The sequence below is a fragment of the Nerophis ophidion genome, linkage group LG09 (assembly GCF_033978795.1).
Source record: "Nerophis ophidion isolate RoL-2023_Sa linkage group LG09, RoL_Noph_v1.0, whole genome shotgun sequence".
Classification (NCBI taxonomy): domain Eukaryota; kingdom Metazoa; phylum Chordata; class Actinopteri; order Syngnathiformes; family Syngnathidae; genus Nerophis; species Nerophis ophidion.
The window spans coordinates 28,417,325-28,443,230 of record NC_084619.1 but is presented as its reverse complement, the minus strand read 5'-3'; the positions used below and the strand labels follow the sequence as shown (position 1 = coordinate 28,443,230).

Here is a 25,906-nt window from a genome sequence, read left to right as displayed (position 1 = left end):
AAAAATTGTCCTTCATCATAGATACACGTATGACGAAAAAGCGCGTGAATATCAGTGGTATTCAGTGAGGTAAAATGAATTAAATGTGCTGACAGTTCACTGCTCCTGCCAAATGAATTGCCCTGAGTGGAGCGGATCACCACTCCAAGATGGCGGCCCCGCGTCACGTCAGCGGCAATAGGCAGTAGCGCTCGATGCTGCGTCTACTTATAAGATGTCTATGGTTATAACGTTAGCAGTGAGTTTACAGCCTCACTGACTTAACTACACAGCAAATAAAAGTTACGTTACTCGGCCAATAAACGTTAGCTTACATTCAAAACTTACCCTTCTTTGTGCAACTTCAATTGTCGAACGAAGTTGGAAGTTGTTGCGTCTCTGTCTGTAATCTTCAAAACGAACCGCAGGCTTTGCATACGGCAATTCAATTTTTGTTGACCAAGTCATAGTTTTTATACCCGAACAAAACCATTTTTGGCATAGCTTTTCCTCACTGGCGTGTTGTTTGAGAGCTTTTTCGTTGGTTTTCCTTCAATTTGATTGGCTGAATGCTGTGTGACGAAAATAACGTGGGTGCAATTTGATTGGCTGTTGTTCTGACAGGTAGCGCACACACTGTCATCGCACATACGCTGACAGACACAGACAGATACGGAGCGCTCCTGAATAACTTTTTAATCGTTGGGTTTTGGGGAAAGTAGCAAGTCATGTCAAGTCAAAAGGCTCAAGTCCAAGTCAAGTCACAAGTCATTGATGTTAAAGTCTAAGTCGAGTCGCAAGTCTTTTTACATTTTGTCAAGTCGAGTCTAAAGTCATCAAATTCATGACTCGAGTCTGACTCGAGTCCAAGTCATGTGACTCGAGTCCACACCTCTGGTGTGTATATATATATCTAAAAAAAATCTCCTGATGATTGAGGGAACCCCTCATGAAACAGTTCTGTAGAGACGAAGTAGTCTTGTAATTTTTCCCACACCTACATATATATATATATATATATATATATATATATATATATATATCTTCATAAAGGTCGAAGCTCTTCGTCTAGCTCTTCCCCCGGGAAGAGCTAGACGAAGTGGCTGGGGAGAGGGAAGTCTGGGTTTCCCTGCTTAGGCTGTTGCCCCCGCGACCCGACCTCGGATAAGCGGAAGATGATGGATGGATGGATATATATCCATCCATTTCTACCGCTTATCCCCTTTCGGGGTCGCGGGGGGCGCTGGCGCCTATCTCAGCTACAATCGGGCGGAAGGCGGGGTACAACCTGGACAAGTCGCCATATACATTTATATATATATATATATATATATATATATATATATATATATATATATATATATATATATATATATATATATATATACATATATATATATATATATATACATATATATATATATATGTGTGTATATATATATGTGTGTATATATATATATATACATATACATATATATATATATATATATATAAATATATATATATATATATATATATATATATATATATAAATACATACACACATATACACATGCATTTAACATATCTAGACACATTCCGTTCTTTGAGTGCACGTACTCCTTGTCCAATGTTTGCCCTCGCTTGGCCCATTTTGTACGTTGTAAAGACAAATCAATCAATTCATGCCCAATATGATTATGTGCAAAGAAGAAAGTGGAAATGATGCCGGGATAAGGTCATATCACGCTTTGATGTGTCAGTTCCGTGGCTCGTTGATGTCATCGAGACGGACCAAGGCTGTCTGCTCGCTTGCTTGCTTGTGTTTGGGGGCTGCCTGAAGTGGATGATAAGGGATGTTGTAGAAATATTTGTAGTGGAGAAAATGATGCTTAGATATCAAACGCTGCCAACATGACCAGAAGGAAATGAGAGTATAGCTATTAAAATGTCTTTTATATTCAGGATCATTTCTTTTTATGGTGCATCACCGTTAAATCATCCCCAATGCCTAATGTACAAGTGTTGTAACACTCATAGAAAACTGTATTGTTATCCTATGTTGATTATTGGGATAACCTTTAGAGTTACATACAGTACATAATAATATATACACATACAGTATATGCATGCATTTATATATATATATATAGAGAGAAAGAGAGAGAGATATATATTAGGGCTGCAAATCTTTGGGTGTCCCACGATTTGATTCAATATCGATTCTTGGGGTCACGATTCGATTATATATCGACTTTTTTCGATTCAACGCGATTCTCGATTCAAAAACGATATTTTTCCGATTCAAAACGACTCTGTATTCTTTCAATACATAGGATTTGAGCAGGATCTACCCCAGTCCGCTGACATGCTAGCAGAGTAGTAGATTTTTTTTTTAAAAGCTTTTATAATTGTAAAGGACAATGTTTTATCAAATGATTGCAATATTTGTTAAATGTGTTTTAACTATTAAACGAACCAAAAATATGACTTATTTTATCTTTGTGATATTGGCCACAGTGTGTTGTCAAGCTTATGAGATGTGATGCAAGTGTAAGCCACTGTGACATTCTTGTTTCTTTTATTTTATTTTTTTATAAATGCCTAATGATAATGTCAATGAGGGATTTTTAATCACTGCTATGGTGAAATTATAACTAATATTGATACTGTTGTTGATAATATTCATTTTTATTTTACTACTTTTGGTTTGTATTCGAATTGATTTTTTCCCACACCCCTAATATATATATGTATATATATACACATACATACTTTCCTACATATATATATATATATATATATATATATATATAGATATATAGATATATATATATGTATACATACCTACCTACCTACCTATATATATATATATATATATATATATATATATATATATATATATAAGGGGTGGGCAAATTAATGCGTTAATTATGAGTTAACTCATCAATCTATTAACGCCGAAAATTATTTTATCGCACATTTGCGTATGTTGTTTACATGCTTTTATTTTGTTAACGCCTTTTCTTAACAAGATGGCGTCGCCTGGCGTCGAGGGGCTCTTGGTAAAGATGCAACATTTGGCAAAAATACCGGACAATTCTGCAAATTTCATGGCTGGCTTACAGCGTGGTCTCTCTGGGATCACTTTCGACCACCAGACAATTCTGGATGTGGATAGATCGGGCCGTTTTGGACTGAATGAGGCGTGCTTGCTAGACGGCTAGCTAGCATGGGAATACTTTGCCGGCTACATCCAGCGGCCTGTGAAGCAGCGGAGTATATGTGTTGTCTGTCTATTTATCAATAATGCAAACGAGGAGTGTTGGCTGAGTTCTTAACATTTGCTTTCAGAGCGTGCATATCACAACATACAAGATGCCGTCATGGCGACACAACTTATACCGGGCTACCGCGCATGCTCGTCACTCCTGTTGCATGCTGGGTAGGGTAGTTCTTTTATTCCCTGGCTCATAACATCAAACAATCGGAAAATTCCCATCATATCAATTCCTAGATATGGTCATAATTATTTTAAGTGCACTATGCAGAATAAACACAACATTATTAATATTGCTACTACGGATAATTTGATCAAAAATTCCCTAAAACAGCCCACTACCTATAATATAGGTTTTTTAAACATAAAATCCCTGATAAAAAAATGTTTTCTGCTGTTACCTCAGAAATTGCCTGTTCAGATGTTATGATTGTGGCTCAGAGATTTGTATGTAGATTATATTAATTTTCCATAACAAACAGAATAACTTAAATACCCTGGCAGTGGAAATAAGCTTAAATGTTTGTATTTACATTTTTTGAGTTGATTTTCATAAAATATGCTATTTAACTGCTACTGTTTAACAAGGACTGATTTAAATTTGTTTTTGCACAACAAATGTTTTGGCGGTTTTGTTCATGTGGGGGAATATTCCAATAAAGGTGCATTACACACTACTTTTGAATTCATTATTGGGCTTTGCGTATACAATGCAGTTAATCGCGATTAATCAGAGAAATAGTGTGATTAACTTCGATTAAAATTTTTAATCGTTGCCCAGCCCTAATATATATACATATCCATATATACATACACATGTATACATACATACTTACATACATACATATATATAAATACATACCATACATACATATATATTAGTACAAATTTGTATTTAATCAGGTATTGACTGACTGCAGAACAAAGCAGGTAAATATGGAAGATGCTTAACAGCCCGTTGGCCGACAGACCGACATAAAGTAGGACCGCTAGAATTATGCACAAAGTAAACTATAACCTGTTAATGCAACTTAACGTAAAACACACTTAAAACATTAAGTATGGGAGTACGTGGAATACAATTATTGAATGAATTAAGCAAAGAAATCAAAGAATGCACTAATATGATCCTGTTTATGTGGCTGTTCAAACTGGAATTGTTTACAAAGAGCAAGGAAGAATAATGTTGATAAACATCTTGAACCTTATTAAAAATGAGATATAACCCATCTCATTAATCTCAATAACTAATCTAACTGCTTACTAATAACTGTTGTACAAACCCCGTTTCCATATGAGTTGGGAAATTGTGTTGGATGTAAATATAAACGGAATACAATGATTTGCAAATCCTTTTCAACCCATATTTAGTTGAATGTGCTACAAAGACAACATAGTTGATGTTCAAACTGATAAAACATTTTTTTTTTTTGCAAATAATCATTAACTTTAGTATTTGATGCCAGCTACAAGTGACAAATAAGTTGGGAAAGGTGGCAATAAATACTGATAAGGTTGAGGAATTTTCATCAAACACTTATTTGGAACATCACACAGGTGTGCAGGCTAATTGGGAACAGGTGGGTGGCATGTTTGGGTATAAAAGCAGCTTCCATGAAATGTTAAGTAATTCACAAACAAGGATGGGGCAAAGGTCACCAATTTGTAAGCAAATTGTTGAACAGTTTTAGAACAACATTTCTCAACGAGCTATTGCAAGGAATTTAGGGATTTTACCATCTACGGTCCGTAAAATCATCAAAAGTTCAGAGAATCTCGAGAAATCACTGCACGTAGGCGATGATATTACGGACCGTTGATCCCTCAGGCGGTACTGCATCAAAAACAGACATCAGTGTGTAAAGGATATCACCACATGGGCTCAGGAACACTTCATAAAACCACTGTAAGTAACTACAGTTGGTTGCTACATCTGTAAGTGCAGGTTAAAACTCTGCTATGCAAAGCAAAACTCATTTATCAACAACACCAAAGAAATGCCGCTGGCTTTGCTGGGCCCGAGCTCATCTAAGATGGACTGATGCAAAGTGGAAAGGTGTTCTGTGGTCTGAAGAGTCCACAATTCAAATTGTATTTGGAAACCGTGGACGTGGTGTATTCCGGAACAAAGAGGAAAATAACCATCCGGATTGTTATAGGCGTGAAGTTCAAAAGCCGGCATCTGTGATGGTATGGGGGTGTGTTAGTGCCCAAGGTATGGGTAACTTACACATCTGTGAAGGCACCATTAATGCTGAATGGTCCATACAGGTTTTGGAGCAACATATGTTGTCATCCAAGCAACGTTATCATGGACGCCCCTGCTTTTTTCATCAAGACAATGCCAAGCCACATGTTATAACAGCGTGGTTTTGTAGTAAAAGAGTGTGGGTACTTTCCTGGCCTGCCTGCAGTCCAGACATGTTACCATCGAAAATGTGTGGCGCATTATGAAGCGTAAAATACGACAGCGGAGACCCCGGACTGTTGAACGACTAAAGCTCAACATAAAACAAGAATGAGAAAGAATTCCATCTTCAAAGCTTCAAAAATGTGTTTCCTCAGCTCCCAAACGTTTATTGAGTGTTGTTAAAAGAAACACTCAACACAGTGGTGAACATGCCCTTTCCCAACTACTTTGGCACGTGTTGCAGCCATGAAATTCTAAGTTAATTATTATTTGCAAAAAAAACCAAAGTTTATGAGTTTGAACATCAAATTTCTTGTCTTTGTAGTGCATTCAATTGAATATGGGTTGAAAAGGATTTGCAAATCATTGTATTCTGTTTATATTTACGTCTAACACAATTTCCCAACTCATATGGAAACGGGGTTTGTATTTAATTTTTGCAAATCGTGATACAAAATGAGAATAGGAAATGATCGTGTGTGTTGTTACTTCTTTTAAAACATGTTTTAAAGACAAATGAGAATATGTAAATTGTATGATGCATCATATTGTGACTGAATACATGTTCAAAATTAACATAAAACCTAACCAAACCAAACCACATCAAGATTGCAATGGACAAGCAATGTGTGGTTTGAAACGCAAAGATTACCAGGCAAGGTAAAATGTATTTATTTTACATTCCCAATCATTGTGAGTGCACTGTGACCGCACCACAGGGCTAGTGACAGTGTGTGTGCATGTCGGTAGAGCGGCTAAAAATAAGCACAGTTCAGTTTGTTGCTGCTATTGTTGTTGTTTTAGCTTTGTTATTAAATAGAAAGTTGATACATCACCCCCTTAGTTAAATAAATAGTAAATGGGTTATACTTGTGTAGCGTTTTTCTACATTCAAGGTAGTGAAGGTGCCTTGACACTATTTCCCCATTCACTCATTCACACACACACACACACACACATTCACAGACTGATGGTAGGAGCTGCCATGCAAGGCCCTAACCCCGACATATCAGGAGCAAGGGTGAAGTGTCTTGCTCAAGTACACAACTGACGTGTCTAGGATGGCAAAAGCCGGGGATCAAAACAATAACCCTCAGGTTGCTGGCATGGCCGCTCTACCAACCAATGCCGTATGGTCCAATTTACTTGATAAACAGTATTGTATAGTGCTTTATGCAGTGTTCAAAGGGTACAAACATTTATTAAAATATGGACTTTTGTCAAGGCTGGAACCCATCAATCATATTTATGCACAGAGTTTGAAATTTGCTTACATTTAAAAACATTTCTATTTACGATCCCTGTTCAAGAACCATTTAAGTTCGCAAATCGAGGTTATCCTTTATGTTTTCTGTACAAAAAAAAGAATTGAAATTTCCAGTTATAAGAGCATCTCTATATATTTATAAACAACGTATATTTTATAATTTATTTTAAAGACCTCAACTAAAAAATGTGTATACGTCTTCTTCTTGCAAACTACACCCTACTATACTTTTTAATTATTTCAGTTCAACACTAATAAGTACGGTAACACTAGAAGCTATTTTAATCATTACAAAAATGCCATAAGACTATTGCCTGAGGCAGGTGTCATTGCTAGAAGACAGGGTAAGCAGATCTTCAATTGCACAACATTGACCTGCACACATGGTGAGATCTGCCAACCCGATCAAATTTCCCAAAGGGATGAAAAAATTATTCTGATATCCTCCCAGCTACCCTTATGTCAACTAAAAAACATCCTTTAAACCCTTCTAGGTCTTCTTTCTTGAACTCAATCGTGTCTTTCACATCTTTATCAGAGTGCCGGAACTCTTGTGCTAGTGTAACGGAGGACATGGGCCATGCGTAGGCTATGTTTGTAAAACTCACTCTCTTTAAAGGGGAACAATATCACAATTTCAGAAGAGTTAAAACCAATAAAAATCAGTTCCTAGTGGCTTATTTTATTTTTCCAAGTTTTTTTCAAAATTGTATCTCTAAAAAAGCTTTAAAGTGCCTGATTTTCGCTATCTGTGAAGCCAATGTCCTTTTTCCTGTGACGTCATCCAGTGATGCCAATATGGATAGCACAGCAAGATATAGCGACATTAGCTCGGATTCAGACTCGGATTTCAGCGGCTTAAGCGATTCAACAGATTAAACATGTATTGAAACGGATGGTTGGAGTATGGGGGCAGATAGCGAAAATGAAATTGAAGAAGAAACTGAAGCTATTGAGCGAATAGCTATTGACGTTATTCGTCCATGTCTGCATTAGCATCGCCGGTAAAATGTGCAGACCAACGATCGGAAGTTTCACGTCTTGTGACACTGGATCAACTTAAATCCGTCGATTGGTAAGTGTTTGTTTGGCATTAAATGTGGGTGGAGGGAAATACTAGATGTAAATATAGTTTCAAATGTACATACAGCTAGCCTAAATAGCATGTTAGCATCAATTAGCTGGCAGTCATGCCGTGACCAAATAGGTCTGATTAGCACATAAGTCAACAACATCAACAAAACACACCTTTGTGATTTACAGTAGTTGACTTTATCGTTGGAAATGCATCTGTGCCATGTCTGCCTTAGCACCGCCGGTAAAATGTGCAGACACTCCGGCACATTCAATGGGGGTCTGGCGGAGAGATTTCTTTGACTTTATCGTTGGAAATGCATCTGCTTTGAGTGTCGCAGGATATCCACACAATCTTGATCTCTGTAGTAGCATGGCTTTCGTCGGTAAAGTGTGCGAAACAAACGACTGACCATTTAGTCGGCTTTCCCCACACCCTCGTATTTTGAAAAAATTCCATCCAATTTTTTGCCACTTTCGCATCTTTGGGCCAGTGGTGCAACTTGAATCCCTCCCTGTTAGTGTTGTTACACCCTCCGACAACACACCGACGAGGCATGATGTCTCCACGGTTACAGAAAATAGTCAAAAAAACAGAAAATAACAGAGCTGGGAGCCGGTGTTTGTAATGTGTTTGAGAAAATGGCGGCTTTATTACCTAGGTGACGTCACGTTCTGACGTCATCAGTCCGAGAGCGATAAATAGAAAGGCGTTTAACTCGCCAAAATTCACCCATTTAGAGTTCGGAAATCGGTTTAAAAAATATATGGTCTTTTTTCTGCAACATTAAGGTATATATTGACGCTCACATAGGTCTGGTGATAATGTTCCCCTTTAAGAACAGTGCTGGCCACTGGGTTGATACTCAGGCTGTTAGCCTGGTACCCAGAAAGCTCGTCCCTCATGCCAAACCCTGTTTGAGAACCATTTAAGTTCGCAAATCGAGGTTGTCCTGTATGTTATCGGTAAAAAAAAAAATGTTTTAAAAAATAATCATTTAAATGTGAATAAACCACAGACATTCAAAAAATAAGTCAAATAAGACTGTCAGCCATCCGTAAACTTCTAGGACTATACGTTGCACCTCACTTCCTGTTAATACTGTACCAAAGCATCGTTCGACCCATCATTCTGGACTGTTACACATGTTTTTTCACTATGCTTTCTGTAACCAACCGAACCAAACTCACACGCATTACAATCAAAGCAGCTAAAATCATCGGCCTACCCACACCCAACATTTCAGATCCAAACCACAGGTCCATCATTCGACAGGCAAACACAATATTCCAGGATATGACTCACCCACTACACCAATACATCATCCACTACCATCAGGGCGCAGGTACAGAAATATCAAATTCCGGAGGGCCCGCCTCGGGAAAAGCCTTCTCCCTGCAGCTATAGCCGCCCTAAAAAGCAGGCCCGGCTGACCTGTCTGACAAGTCTGTAAATGTGTTGGACATGTATGATGTCTTTTTGGTTTTGTTTGTTCGTGTTGTGGAATTTTTGTTGTTTAAATGTACGGCAGTGAAAATGAATTTCCCCAACGGGGACCAGTAATTCTAAATCAATCAAATCAATCGTTTTAATTTCGGGCAGCACGGTGGAACATGCACGGTGCAACATGCACGGTGCAACATTCACGGTGCATGTGCCTCACAATACAAAGGTCCTGAGTTAAATCCCGGGCTCGGAATCTTTCTGTGTAGAGTTTGTATGTTCTCTCCATGACTGCGTGGGTTCCCTCCGGGTACTCCAGCTTCCTCCCATCTCCAAAGACATGCACATGGGGATAGGTTGATTGGCAACACTAAATTGGCCCTAGTGTGTGAATGTGAGTGTGAATGTTGTCTATCTGTGTTGGCCCTGCCATGAGGTGGCGACTTGTCCAGGGTGTACGATGCCTTCCGCCCGAATGCAGCTGAGACAGGCTCCAGCACCCCCCGTGACCCCGTAAAGGACAAGCGGTAGAAAAAAGATAGATGGGTGTTTTAATTTCCAGTTATAATAGAATCTCTATATATTTATGAACAACATATATTTTAGAATTGCTTAGAAAGACACCAAATGAAACATTTTCATCCGTCTGTTTCTAGGTGACGTCCCAGGTTCAAATACTGGGTGGAACAGGAAAGCAGGGACTGCACCAGGCGGGTTACACTGAGATGTCATTATGTACATGATTGATTCAATCACATAAAGGCAAGCTGCGTTCAGCAACATTCTGGAAACATGGACTGTGAGACTTTTCTTGACTTTGATTGGACTATTTATATATGCTAAAACATAATTTGGCTCCGTGGTGGCTTATTTTGCAGTCATACTCGTTTATAAAAATCGAGAATGAGTCCCCGCTGTGTGTTAAATTGTATGAAAACCGAGGTATCATTGCAAAACCAAAAGTTAATCACTGTATAAGAAAACTAAAAGCTAAAGTAAAACTGCTTTAACGTTGAAGACATTCAGGAAGGTTTTGGAAGGTGTTTGTTAAAAAAAACGATCACCTTGTTTTGTTTTTTCATATTTAAAGGCCTACTGAAATTAGATTTTTTTATTGGAACGGGGATAGTAGGTCCATTCTATGTGTCATACTTGATCATTTTGCGATATTGCCTCATTTTAATAGAGGACATCCACCATAAAGTTCCCAACTGGAGAAAAGCCCTGCCTTTACCGGAAGTTGCAGACGATGACGTCACATGTTGAGGGCTCCTCATATTCACATTGTTTTTAATGGGAGCCTCCAACAAAAACAGCTATTCAGACCGGGAAAACGACAATTTCCCCATTAATTTGAGCGAGGCTGAAAGATTTGTGTTTGAGGATATTGATAGCGACGGACTAGAGAAAAAAAAAAAAAAAAAAAAAAGTTAAAAAAAAACAATACACTATTGCAATCGCGTTGCATTAAGACGGATTCATATGTTTTTAGAGACATTTACTAGGATAATTCTGGGAAATCCTTTATCTTTCTATTGTGTTGCGAGTGTTTTAGTGAGTTTAACAGTACCTGATAGTCGTAAGTGTACGTCCACGGCCGGGTGTTGACGCGCAGTGTCTCGGGGAAGTCGACGGCAGCTGTATGGACGGCACAAGCTCAGCTGATATCCGGTAAGAGGCGACTTTTTAACCAAAATTGTCTCACCGAAACCTGCAGGTTGACGTGTATTCCGGATCCATGTCCGCTGTGATCCATACTAAAGTTTCACCTTCGTGAATTTTAAACAAGGAATCACCGTGTGTTTGTGTGGCTAAAGGCTAAATTTTCCCAACTCCATCTTTCTACTTTGATTTCTCCATTATTAATTGAACAAATTGCAAAAGATTCAGCAACACAAATGTCCAAAATACTGTGTAATTATGCGGTTAAAAACAGACGACTTTAAGCTGTGTGTGTGTGTGCGCAGCGCTCATATTCATAACAGCCCGTGACGTCACGCGTACACGTCATCATTACGCAACGTTTTCAAGAAAAAAGTATGGGGAAATATAAAATTGTAATTTAGTAAACTAAAAAGGCCGTATGTGTTGCAATGTTAATATTTCATCATTGATATACAAACTATCAGACTGCATGATGGGTAGTAGTGGGTTTCAGTAGGCCTTTAAGTGATAAGTGCATTTATTTTAACATTAAATCAGCAAATACAATTGTGTATGTAATATACCTTCAAACAATTGTATCAAGAAGCCAGATCCTTTCCAATGAGAAAATTGTCCAAGTCTCTGGTTAGCATTTTCTTGTTCCTTGTACTGGTAAACTTCTGTAGTGGTGTCCCCCCAAAAAAGAAAAACACAACAGACTTTTTAAAGCCTTTGTGCATAGACTATCAAATTCCTAACTAAAAAATATGCGACTATCAAATTCCTAACTAAAAAATATGCAAATGTGTGCAAATTGTGACTTTTTAGGGAAAAGTTATTAAACGTTCAGCCCTATTAAGAGTTTAAATGTATTTATTTATCTTTTATAAATCACAGACACTCGTTAGTATTTTTGTCTTGTTCCTGTTTCTTAACCCTCTGGGGACATTAGATTGTAATCATCGTCAATGCCAACAGGATATACACGTCCTTAGGTTTTTGAAAAGCGTAAAACAAACTTGGATTATTTTTATTATTTTTTTTTTTTTTTGCTTAAACATTTCAATAAACTTCAGCCCTAAAAAAAAATATCAAACATGTTTTCTTTTTTCATTTGTATTTTGAGCCTTCTGAGGGCTTTAAATTAGTAAAATACCTATTGTTATACACATCTATTAAATGAACTAATTGAAAAAAGGATATCATTTGATCAAAAGGCATTTATAGGTTAAAAGAACTAATATCAAAAGGTTAAATACCAAAAAAATACCCGTTTTGGTATTTGTGTTTATTGAGAAAAAAGAAAAAAAGTAAGAGTTAAAAAAAAAAGTAATCCAAAATGTATCTTGAAAACTGAAATAATTCCAGTATATAGCTGACTTGCATGTTAGCTTTGTGGTATTAATATGGGTGCATGATAAAAAAATGACGGCTTATTATCATTACACCAATAAATAATAATAATAATAATAATAATAATAATAATAATAATGGATTAGATTTATATCGCACTTTTCTATTGTTAGATACTCAAAACGCTCACAGAGAAGTGGGAACCCATCATTCATTCACACCTGGTGGTGGTAAGCTACATCAGTAGCCACAGCTGCCCTGGGGTAGACTGACGGCTGCCAGTTTGCGCCTACGGCCCCTCCGACCACCACCAATCATTCATTCATCATTCATTTACCAGTGTGAGCGGCACCGGGGGCAAAGGTGAAGTGTCCTGCCCAAGGACATAACGGCAGCGATTTGAATGTCAATAGGTGGGAAGCGAACCTGCAACCCTCCGGTTTCTGGCACGGCCGCTTTACCCACCACACCATGCCGCCCCCAATAATGCAATAACGTTAGGAATATCTCTGATAACCAATTAAAAACAAACAAAAAAACAATTCTTAGAAGCGAGATTTGTAAGTGGATTAGGGTAAGCAAACGCTTGTTTGTTTGTGCTCAGTGGCCATGTAGTCAGAGTGTCCGCCCGGAGACTGGAAGGTTGTGAGGTCAAACTATAAAAGACAATAACAATGGGATTCATTACCTCCCTACTTGGCACTCACCATCAAGGGTTGGAATTGGGGGTTGAATCACCAAAATGATTCCCAAGTGTGGCCACCGCTGCTGCTCATTGCTCCCCTCAACTCCCAGTGGGTGAACATGGGGATGGGTCAAATGCAGTGGTTGATTTCACCACACCTAGTGTGTGTGTGTGTATGACTATCATTGGGACTTTTAACTTCAAATTTAAATCAAGCAATCCCTTTCTCCTACTCAATTTGTGTAAACTTCCCCTGAGTTTGTTGTAAACAAAATGGCGTAGACCAGGGGTCACCAACGTGGTGCCTGTAAGGACCAGATGAGTCGCCCGCTGGCCTGTTCTGAAAATAGCTCAAATAGCAGCACTTACCAGTGAGCTGCCTCTATTTTTTAAAGTGTATTTATTTACTAGCAAGCTGGTCTCGCTTTGCTCGACATTTTTAATTCTAAGAGAGACAAAACTCAAATAGAATTTGAAAATCCAAGAAAATATTTTAAAGACTTAGTCTTAACCTGTTTAAATAAATTCATTTATTTGTTTTACTTTGCTTCTTATAACTTTCAGAAAGACAATTTTAGAGAAAAAATACAACCTTAAAAATGATTTTAGGATTTTTAAACACATATACCTTTTTACCTTTTAAATTCCTTCCTCTTCTTTACTGACAATTTACATCAATGTTCAAGTATTATTTTTCATTGTAAAGAATAATAAATACACTTTAATTTAATTCTTCATTTTAGCTTCTGTTTTTTCGACAACAATTATTTGTGAAATATTTCTTCAAATTTATTATGATTAAAATTCCCCAAAAATTATTCTGGCAAATCTAGAAAATCTGTAGACTCAAATTTAAATCTTATTTCAAAGTCTTTTAAATTTCTTTAAAAATTTTTGTTATGGAAAATCTGGAAGAAATAATGATTTGTCTTTGTTAGAAATATAGCTTGGTCCAATTTGTTATATATATAACAAAGTGCAGATTGGATTTTAACCTATTTAAAACATGTCATCAAAATTCTAAAATGAATCTTAACCAGGAAAAATTACTAATGATGTTCCATAAATTTTTTTTTTTAATTTTTTCAAAAAGATGCAAATTAGGTAGTTTTCCTTTTAATTTTTTTCGCTTGAATTTGAATTTTAAAGAGTAGAAATTGAAGATAAAATATGTTTCAAAATTTAATTTTTTTTTTTTTCGTGCTTTCTCCTCTTTTTAATCGTTCCATTTAGTGTTTTTTTCATCATTTATTCTAAAAAAAAAACTTCCGTAAAAGGAAAAAAAATGTACGACGGAATGACTGACAGAAATACCTATTTATATATATATATATATATATATATATATATATATATATATTTATTAAAGGTAAAATGAGCAAATTGGCTATTTCTGGAAATTTATTTAAGTGTGTATCAAACTGGTAGCCCTTCGCATTAATCAGTACCCAAGAAGTAGCTCTTGGTTTCAAAAAGGTTGGTGACCCCTGGCGTAGACAGTTTGGAATTTCTTCACTGTTTCATAGGAAGACGTGTTGCATTCTATTTGCTCCAAATGGTATGTATACATTCGGTGAGGGAAAAAAAAAACATTGCGCTTTAACACATTAAACCTGATCAGCCACCTACAACTGTGTCTTGAAAGCCTGTAAAGATACCGGCATCTAAAGAAACCAGCCCTAAAGAAAGGTGTGCCCAAACTGCATTTACATCTACATTTGCAAAATAATAGATATAAATACGTTAATCGGTTAACTGGGTCATTCTTGAGAAGTTATCAGTGTCGAATAAGTTAAAAAAGAAAAACATTTTTAAAAGTGCATCCTTAGGTTTTAGCGTCGACATTTCAACTTTTTCCTGTTACTTCACACCTATTTGCTCTTTTATTCCACTTTGTATGTGTTTTTCTGTTTTGGAATATGTGACGGTCCACTTTTTATGCATTTTTCTGTAATAATATTTTTGGAATCTATGGCACTGTTGTGCATAGTGGTATAGCTTGGTTGGTAGAGTGGCTGTGGCAGCAACTTGAGGGTTCCAGGTTCCATCCCAACTTCCGCCATCCTCGTCACTGCCGTTGTGTCCTTGTGCGAGACACTTTACCCACCTGCTCCCAATGGCATCCACACTGGTTTAGATGTAACTTAGATATTGAGTTTCACTATGTAAAAGCGCTTTGAGTCACTAGAGAAAAGCGCTACATAAATATAATTCACTTCACTTCACTGTTGCCGCACTCCGGCACCAATCCATCCATCCGTTTTTTACCACTTGTTCCTTTTTGGGGAACCCTCTCCTCTAAAATATCAAATACTTTTTGGGAAAATTCTGTCATTTCAAAATGAAAGGTCTATCTCAGGGGTGGCAAACTCAAATACAGAGTTGGCCAAAATTTAAAACTGAACAAAGCCGCCAGCCAAGGTTGAAGAAATGAACCTTTTAATAGGGACCGAAACAAGTTTTGCAATGAATATTCAACAAGCAAGGCTTAAATAGGGCAGCATGGTGGAACAGGGGTTAGTGCATCTGCCTCACAATACGAAGGTCCTGAGTAATCCTGGGTTCAACCCCGGGCTCGGGATCTTTCTGTGTGGAGTTTGCATGTTCTCCTCGTGACTGCGTGGGTTCCCTCCGGGTACTCGGGCTTCCTCCCATGGAACATGCAGAGCTTATATAACGTAATAGTGAAAAATCAACTTTCAAAAAACAAACGAAAAAACATCAGTGGTATATTAAATCGAATTTGATTTAAAAAATTAATGCCTCTTTTCTATTTGCAGTCTTCTGAGGTAAATATCAACATTAACTTTTTCCACAGGCTAACAAATTCGAAAATAAAATAAAAATGAGGTGGGCGGGGTTTGGTGGTAGCGGGGGGTGTATATTATAGTGTTTCAGTAGAGTTAGTGCTGCAAGGGTTTCTGGGTATTTGTTCTGTTGTTACGGTGCGGGTATTCTCCCGAAATGTGTTTTGTCATTCTTGTTTGGTGTGGGTTCACGGTGTGGCGCATATTTGTAACAATGTTAAAGTTGTTTATACGGCCACCCTCAGTGTGACCTGTATGACTGTTGGCCAAGTATGTGTGTGTGAAAGCCGCATATATTATGTGACTTGGCCAGCACGCTGTTTATATGGAGGAAAAGAGGACGTGACGGTATGTTGTAGAGGACACTAAAGCCAGTGCCTTTAAGGCACACTCCCAATATTGTTGTCCGGGTGGAAATAGGGAGAATGGATGCCCAGGGAGATTTTCGGAAGGGCACTAAACTTCGGGAGTCTCCCAGGAAAATCGGGAGGGTTGGCAAGTATGAGTATTAGCGGTAAATGTGGTGTTAAAGGCGGGCCAGCTCTAATGTTGATTTGATATTGCCTCAAGGGCCAAATGAAATTAAACGGCGGGCCAAATTTGGCCCGCGGGCCAGAGTTTGACACCCACGGTCTATATTGTCGATTATCTGATAAATAAAAGGAGTATAGCAGAGATGTTACAGTGAACTACCCCATTCCAGGATATCTCCGCCATCATAACAAACAACTGCATCATTGCAGAGAGACATCCTCTCGTGCATGTGAAATCCCAGACAGAGCTTCTGATTGGCTGAGGCAAAGAAAATCTGCATTTTAGGCCCCACAACCATTAACATAAATCACTGTTGCAATTAAGAACCGGTTTATCTTAATTACTGAAGTAATGAGACGAGTCCCGCAGGACCATGCAGATCTCTTCGAGGACACCGAGTGAGGAGTGGCGACATGACGAGAGAAGCTTAAGTCAGAGTCAAATAAATCTGCAATCATGTATGTACCAACGCTGACGAGTGCTGTTGCAGACAAGAAGGAGTACAGTTTGGACAAGTGCTGAAGCACTCTTGAACACTCTAATGTTGCTACTAGAGTAAAAGGAAAAGGGCACACATGCGTCCTCTGGAAGCCTTGCCCTTCCACCTTTATGTGCTGGTGCTGCATCACCCTTCAACTTCCATTATCTTTCAGACTTGTAATAATTTGATCAAGCCAATGGGCTCAACCCCATAGGGACTTAGCGCAGTGCAATAACTTATTTTTAAATGACTGGGAATACATAGCACCACGTAATTAATGTCTTTTTAATGTTCTTGTCCTCTAGAGCTTAACTTGTCCGCTCAACTTTGCAACAAACACACACCGACACAACGAGAAAGCATGTTGTGGTTTACAAAAAAAAAGTACAAAAGAGTGACTACAGCGTACGTGTGTGTGTATGTGTGTGTATACTGAACTACTACTACATGGAGCTAAATTCCTTCATTTAACATTGAAGTCAGGCGGTGACACAGCAGATGGTCCAAAAATGACTATCTCCATCACCCCAAATTCCTGTTGTAACTAAACAGTGCCAGAGCCTTTTTTAGCCAGCTGGCAAAACTGTTAGCACTGATGTCGGTCCATCTTGGCCATCCTGGGGCTTGACGAGGGCATGCAGAGTTTATGCTTCACACATTACTGTAATGCTCTGCATGAGTGTTTGTTTTAACAAACCAGTTCAAGTCAGACCTGGGAAATAGTTTGCACACGGGGGCCAGATTGAGAGATTTTTTTTTTTTTAATCTGATATATATAGGGCAGCACGGTGGTCAGGGGTTAGTGCGTGTGCCTCACAATGTGAAGGTCCTGGGCTTGATCCTGGGCTCAGGATATTTCTGTGTGGAGTTTGCATGTTCTCCCCGTGACTGCGTGGGTTCCCTCCGGGTTCCCTCCGGGTTCTTGGGCTTCCTGCCACCTCTAAAAACATGCAGCTGGAGATAGGTTGATTGGCAACACTAAATTGGCCCTCGTGTGTGAATGTGAGTGTGATTGTTGTCTGTCTATCTGTGTTGGCCCTGTGATGAGGTGGAGGCTTGTCCAGGGTGCACGCCGCCTTCCGGACAAATGCAGTTGAGCTCCAGCACTCACCGCAATCCCGAAAGTAACAAACGGTAGAAAATAGATGGATGGATATATCCATCCATCCATACATCTTCTTCCGCTTATCCGAGGTCGGGTCACGGGGGTAGCAGCCTAAGCAGAAAAGCCCAGACTTCCCTCTCCCCAGCCACTGCGTCTAACCGGGAGACATCATCTTCCCAACGTGTCCTGGGTCTTCCCCGTGGCCCCTTACTGGTTGGACGTGCCCTAACACCTCCCTAGGGAGGTGTTCGGGTGGCATACTGACCAAATGCCCGAACCACCTTATCTGGCTCCTCTCGATGTGGAGGTGCAGCGGCTTTATTTTGAGTTCCTCCCGGATGTCAAAGCTTCTCACCCTATCTCTAAGGGAGAGCCCCGCAACCCGGCGGAGGAAACTCATTTTAACCACTTGTACCCGTGATCTTGTCCTTTCAGTCATGACCCAAAGCTCATGACCATAGGTGAGGATGGGAACGTAGATCGACCGGTAAATTGAGAGCTTTGCCTTCCGGCTCAGCTCCTTCTTCACCACAACAAATCGATACAACATCCGCATTGCTGAAGACGCCGCACTGATCTTCCTGTCGATCTCACAAACCACTCTTCCCTCACTCGTGAACAAGACTCCTAGGGTACTTGAACTCCTCTACTTGGGGCAGGGTCTCCTCTACAACCCGGAGGTGGCACTCCACCCTTTTCCGGGCGAGAACCTTGGACTCGGACTTGGAGGTGCTGATTCTCATTCCGGTCGCTTCACACTCGGCTGTGAACCGATCCAGTGAAGATTCCGGCAAGATGAAGCCATCAGGACCACATAATCTGCAAAAAGCAGAGACCTGATCGCGCGGCCACCAAACCTGAACCCCTTAACGCCTTGACTGCGCCTAGAACTTCTGTCCATAAAAGTTATGAACAGAATCTGTGACAAAGGGCAGCCTTGGCAGAGTCCAACCCTCACTGGAAATGTGTCCAACTTACTGCCGGCAATGCGTACGAAGCTCCAACACTGATCGTACAGGGAGCGGACCGCCCCAATCAGACAGTCTGATGCCCCATACTCTCTGAGCACTCCCCACAGGACCTCCTGAGCGACACGGTCACATGCCTTATCCAAGTCCACAAAGCACATGTAAACTGGTTGGGCAAACTCCCATGCACCCTCAAGGACCCTGCCGAGAGTATAGAACTGGTCCACAGTTCCACGACCAAGACGAAAACCACACTGTTCTTCCTGAATCCAAGGTTCCACTATCCGGCGTAGCCTCCTCTCCAGTACACCTCAATAAACCTTCCTGGGAAGGCTGAGGAGTGTGATGCCACGATAGTTGGAACACACCCTTTAGGTCCCCCTTTTAAAGAGAGGGACCACCAGCCTGGTCTGCCAATCCAGAGGTACCGCCCCCGATGTCCATGCGATGCTGCAAAGTCTTGTCATCCAAGACAGCCCCACAGCATCCAGAGCCTTAAGGAACTCCGGGTGGATCTCATCCACCCCCGGGGCCTTGCCACTGAAGAGCTTTTTAACTACCTCAGCAACCTCAGCTCCAGAAATAGGAGAGTCCACCACAGATGCCCCAGGCACTGCTTCCTCATAGAAGACGTGTTGGTGGGATTGAGGTCTTCGAAGTATTCCTTCCACCGATCCACAACATCTGCAGTCGAGGTCAGCAGAACACCATCCGCACCATACACGGTGTTGACAGTGCACTGCTTCCCCTTCCTGAGGCGACGATGGTGGTCCAGAATCGCTTCAAAGCCGTCCTGAAGTCGTTTTCCATGGCTTCCCCGAACTCCTCACATGTCCCAGTTTTTGCCTCCGCGACCGCTGAAGCTGCACACCACTTGGCCTGTCGGTACCCGTCCACTGCCTCCGCAGACCTATGAGCCAAAAGAACCTGATAGGACTCCTTCTTCAGCTTGACGGAATCCCTCACCGCTGGGGTCCACCAACAGGTTCTGGGTTTACGGCCATGACAGGCACCAACTACCTTGTGGCCACAGCTCCAATCAGCCGCGTCGACAATGGAGGTGTGGAACATGCTCCACTCGGACTCAATGTCCAGCATCTCCCTCGTGACATGTTCAAAGTTCTTCCGGAGGTGGGAATTGAAACTCTCTCTGACAGGAGACTCTGCCAGACGTTCCCAGCAGACCCTCACAATGCGCTTGGGCCTGCCAGGTCTGTCTGGCATCCTCTCCCACCATCGCAGCCAACTCACCACCAGTTGGTGATCGGTAGAAAGCTCCACCCCTCTCTTCACCAGAGTGTCCAAAACATGAGACAGCAAATCCAATGACACAACTACAAAGTCGATCATGGAACTGCGGCCCGGGGTGTCCTGGTGCCAAGTGCACATATGGACACCCTTATGTTTGAACATAGTGTTTGTTATAGACAATCTGTGATGAGCACAAAAGTCCAATCACAAAACACCACTCGGGTTTAGATCCGGGCGGCCATTCTTCCCAATCACACCTCTCCAGGTTTCACAGTCGATGCCAACATGAGCATTGAAGTCCCCCAGCAGAACAAGGGAATCACCCTGGGGGAGCACTTTCCAGTACTCCCTCGAGTGTATCCAAAAAGGGTGGATACTCTGAATTGCTGTTTGTTGGGTAAGCATAAACTACAGTCAGGACCCGTCCCCTCACCCGAAGGCAGAGGGAAGCTACCCTCTCGTCCACTGGGTTGTACTCCAACGTGCAGGCTTTAAGCCGGGGGGCAACGATAATTGCCACCCCAGCCCGTCGCCTCTCACTGCCGCCAACGCCAGAGTGAAAGAGAGTCCAGTCCCTATCGAGAGAACTGGTTCCAGAGCCCTTCCTGTACGTCGAGGTGAGTCCGACTATATCCAGCCGGAACTTCTCTACCTCGCACACTAGCTCAGGCTCCTTCCCCCCCAGTGAAGTGACGTTCCACGTCCCAAGAGCTAGCTTATGTAGCCGAGGATCGGACCGCCAAGTGCCCTGCTTTCGGCTGCCAATCAGCTCACAATGCACCCGACCTCTATGTCCCCTCCTATGAGTGGTGAGCCCATTGGAGGGATGACCCATGTTGCCTCTTTGGGCTGTGCCCATCTGGGCCCCATGGGAAAAGGACCGGACACCAGGCGCTCTATTTGGTATTTGTGGACGTGGTGTCCTCCGGAACAAAGAGGAAAATAACCATCCGGATTGTTAGAGGCGCAAATTTCAAAAGCCAGCATCTGTGATGGTATGGGGGTGTATTTGTGCCCAAGGCATGGGTAACTTATACATCTGTGAAGGCACCTTTAATACTGAATGGTCCACACGGGTTTTGGAGCAACATATGTTGTCATCCAAGCAACGTTATCATGGACGCCCTTGTTTATTTCAGCGAGACAATGCCAAGCCACATGTTACAACAGCATGGCTTCGTAGTAAAAGTGCGCGGGTACTTTCCTTGCTCGCCTGCAGTTCAGAAAATGTGTGGCGCATTATGAAGCGTAAAATACAACAGCGTAGACCCCGGACTGTTGAAAGACTGAAGCTCTACATAAAACAAGAATGGGAAAGAATTCCACTTTCAAAGCTTCAACAATTAGTTTCCTCACTTCTCAAACGTTTATTGAGTGTTGTTAAAAGAAAAGGTGATGTAACACAGGGTTGAACATGCCCTTTCCCAACTACTTTGGCACGTGTTGCAGCCATGAAATACTAAGTTAATTATTATTTGCCCCCAAAAAAAATAAAGTTTATGAGTTTGAACATCAAATATCTTGTCTTTGTAGTGCATTCAATTGAATATGGGTTGAAAATGATTTAGAACTCATTGTATCCCGTTTATATTTACGTCTAACACAATTTCCCAACACATTTGGAAACAGGGTTTGTATATATGTATATATAGCCACATGCGAGCGGAAATAGACAAAGGAAAATCTACCTCAAGGCAATATCAGGTTCAAAGCTATGGTAAGTTGTTCTCCCGACAAAAAAAGACTATATTTTCCCGTGAGAAGAAGTTGCATCCCTGCAGCAAGCACCTGCTGCGCGTGTCTTTCAGAGGTGGGTGGTGCTTCACTTCCTTGTTCAGATTGTGGTTAAGGTGCAGTGATAATATAACATTTAGATTTTTACTGTGACTGCTTCAGTCAGTAAGATGACATGAAAGCTCAAAAGAAATGAAAGACGGTCGGCAGGATGTCGAGATGAGACTTTTTTTTTATTGCAAACAGTTCATCTGACATCAAAACATGTCAAGATACTTTCTCAAACCAATCACACACTTTTCTGGCTTCAAAACTAAAACGCTACACTATCAATTTAGTTTAACTAAATTAAGGGTTTATCCTTAATGTACGGGATTAAAGGGGAACATTATCACCAGACCTATGTAAGCGTCAATATATACCTTGATGTTGCAGAAAAAAGACCATATGTTTTTTTAACCGATTTCCCAACTGATTTCCCAACTTTAAAAGGGTGAATTTGGCGATTTAAACGCCTTTCAATTGTTTGCTTTCGGAGCGATGACCTTTCACCCGTGAACGGGAAGCAATCCGCCATTTTCTCAAACACATTACACACACCAAGTCAAATCAGGTCTGTTATTTTCCGTCTTTTCGAATGTTTTCCGTACCTTGGAGACATCATGCCCCGTCGGTGTATTGTCAGAGGGTGTAACAACACGATCAGGGACGGATTCAAGTTGACTTACGTGGAGTGTGCATCGATTAGCACGGCATGCTAATCGATGCTAACATGCTATTTAGGCTAGCTGTATGTACATATTGCATCGTTATGCCTTATTTGTAGCTATATTTGCATCCAGCCTTTCACTCCACCCACATTTAATGCCAGACAAACACATACCAATCGACAGATTCAAGTTGCACCAGTGTCCAAAAGATGCGAAAGTCCCTCATTTGTTCTGCACATTTTACCGACAAAAAGTGATGCTATGACAGAGATGTGTGGATATCCTGCGACACTCAAAGCAGATGCATTTCCAACGAAAAAGTCAACAAAATCACAAAGGTGAGTTTTTTTGATGTTATTGACTTATGTGCTAATCAGACATATTTGGTCATGGCATGACTGTCAGCTAATCGATGATAACATGCTATTTAGGCTAGATGTATGTACATTTGTAGTTATATTTGCATCCAGCCTTTCCCTCCACCCACATTTAATGCCACACAAACACTTACCAATTGACGGATTTAAGTTGCTCCAGTGGTCAAAAGATGCAATCGTTGGTTAGAAGGCGATCGCCGAATAGCTTCAATAGCTATAGCTATAGCTATTGAGCGAATAGCTTCAATAGCTATTCGCTCAGTTTAGTAGTATATCCATTCACTGATTAATCCACTTAAAGGACACACGTAATGAATTTGGTCTTTTCTGAAACATAAATGTTGATGTCTACCTAATGTTATTACCGGGTGAATATATACAATGTTCAAAACTGACTCTAAAAAAGGTGTTATAAATGTGACCGGAGCACATTTATATAAAATGTACACCAAAGCATACCTAATACATATTATCCACACGTTACAGGTAACCATCCCAGATGTCATTGGATATTCACTGGAAATCACATCATCCAGCCTAACAGCTGGAGTGTTTGTGCCAAAAAAAGGTTAGCTCCAATAAAATCCAACCTTACAAAACAGCAAATTTTATTCTCCAAAAAGTCATTAACATCTTGGTTTATTTGCCTTGGCAAAAGTTGCTAGAGGGTTTTGGAGTCATTTCTGTATTTTCATGTCAGTTCATAGATAAGGCAAGACAACGAAGGTACTGGGCCAATCCAATATTGAGAATCCTTTCCTGGATCAACACCAAAATCTAATACAAGCCTCCTTGTCCCAAGGTTGATCTGTCCATCAATTTTCATGGAAATCCGTTTACCAGTTCATGAGATATCCTCCTGGCAGATAGACAAAGTAACTGGCAGGCACAAACATCGCATCCTTGGCAGGGGAAAAAAATCAGTTCAGGAATATGTAAGCAGGATCGCTGCTCCAGCCTTATCAGCTCCATGCAAACTGCAGCTTGGACACGTCTTCCCCTCAAAATCTGTCACATTCTACAACCTCCAGAGTTCTTAGCAATGCCACTTCAGATTGTAGCATAACTAATCATCAAATAAAATAATTGAAACAGCATAAGTCAACAACAACACAGCAACGTGATCACTATATTTGCCAGCGGTAAAATATGTCTTTCTAGAAATAAACAACCCTGTAATCCTGCTTTGAATAGACTAGGTCCAGGTTAACTGAATGAAGGCTGGCTTCATCACACAGTTGTGATTAATAAATGCTTAGGGAAAGTCTACTCTGTCATTCTGAGAGGCTGCGCCCTCTTATTGACGACTGTGTTTGATGAGACTTGTCTATTATTTCTGGGGGATTATGATAAGAGGTGATCGATTCCACTTTCTGTGCATTGGATGTCAGATTGATTGTGTGACACAGACCTGAAATGATGTTGTAGCCGATCCCTCTCGGTCGTCCCAAATCCTGGTCGATGGCAGTTATCTTGCGCACTTCGTAACCCTGTAGAGACACACACACATATGCAAACTTTAAAAAAATATACTTACAAACTGTACTCAGTCTTTGCAAGCCTCTTATCCTTTAAAATACAAATCTTTAAATAACAAAAATACACAAAAACACTTGTTATGTGGTCCTCAGATGATTTCGAAAACACTTCCTCGAGATGGATATTACTCAACCTGGTAGGTTTTGTGCTTTGACACTACATCTGGCCATTTCTCTGCAAGTGAAACAGCTTTCTCTATTCTGGAAATACTTTGTAAAGTACTTTCGAGTGTGTACTTGTGTGTTTTTGTATCTTCATCTAGAAGAAGATTTGTGAGGTGGGTGTTAAAATACACAAATCATCAACAATATTAAACATCATGTTGCAGACTTGGCGAAGCAGTTGGAGTGTAGCACTTGCTACAGAATGAGTCCAAAAAGATAGCCAAGAATGTCAAAATGGCAGAGATTTTAATTAAACAAATAGAAGCTGCTGATGGTGCGTTTGACAGAGAAGCAGCTGGAAGTCCAATCTCCAAGTTAAATACTGTACATAATTATTACATTATTTCATTAAAAATATTGTAGTTGCTATTGTATTGTTTTTAAACAATATTTTATACAATATTCATTATCGAAATGTTCACTTCAGTTCACTTTCAGTTTATTTCGAACATGCATACAATTCAATGTAACGCATCACGCAGTTCCAGTCGTTTCACTACAGCATGTACGAAAAGGAGTAAGAGGAAGCAGAGCTTATTTAATTGTACCTCTTTTAATACCATAGCAATTTTATCCAATGCCTTTTTTCTCTGTAACAGAACAGTGAACAAATAAATAATAAATAAATAATATACCATAGTAAGCAAACACATATTAAATACATAAGTGATCTTTGTCCAATAAAAAAAAAAGAAAAAAAAGTGTTCAAGATGTTTATCATAATTCTTGTTCCGTGTACTTTGTGAACACTTGTAGTTTGAACCGTCTCTTAAACTGAATCAAATTGGTGCTTTGTTTGATTTTTTTGCTTAATCCATTCCATGATTTCATTCCACATGCAGATATGCTAAAGGATTTAAGTGTTGTACGAGCATACAAATGTTTTAAATTAGATTTTCCTCTATAGTTATATTTCTCCGCTTTAGTTGAGAAGAATTGTTGTACATTCTTGGGTAACAGGTTATAGTTTGCTTCATACATAATTTTAGCTGTCTGCAAATGCACCAAATCATTGAATTTCAATATTTTTGATTTAATAAATAAAGGGTTTGTAAGTTCTCTATATCCAACATTATGTATTATTCCAATTGATATTTTTTGTATTACCGTTAGTGAATGAA

At 40.1% G+C, this 25,906-nt stretch overlaps 1 protein-coding gene across 3 annotated transcripts in view; it reads right to left on the bottom strand.

Moving 5' to 3' along the window:
* cdh23 (cadherin-related 23) overlaps nt 1–25,906 on the bottom strand; it is a 619,519-nt gene that overhangs the window by 358,646 nt on the left and 234,967 nt on the right. For all 3 annotated transcript variants that reach the window (XM_061910729.1, XM_061910730.1, XM_061910731.1), the window contains exon 9: nt 24,494–24,572. In XM_061910729.1, coding sequence (XP_061766713.1) covers nt 24,494–24,572 — 79 coding nt within the window. The remainder of the gene's footprint in view (nt 1–24,493; nt 24,573–25,906) is intronic.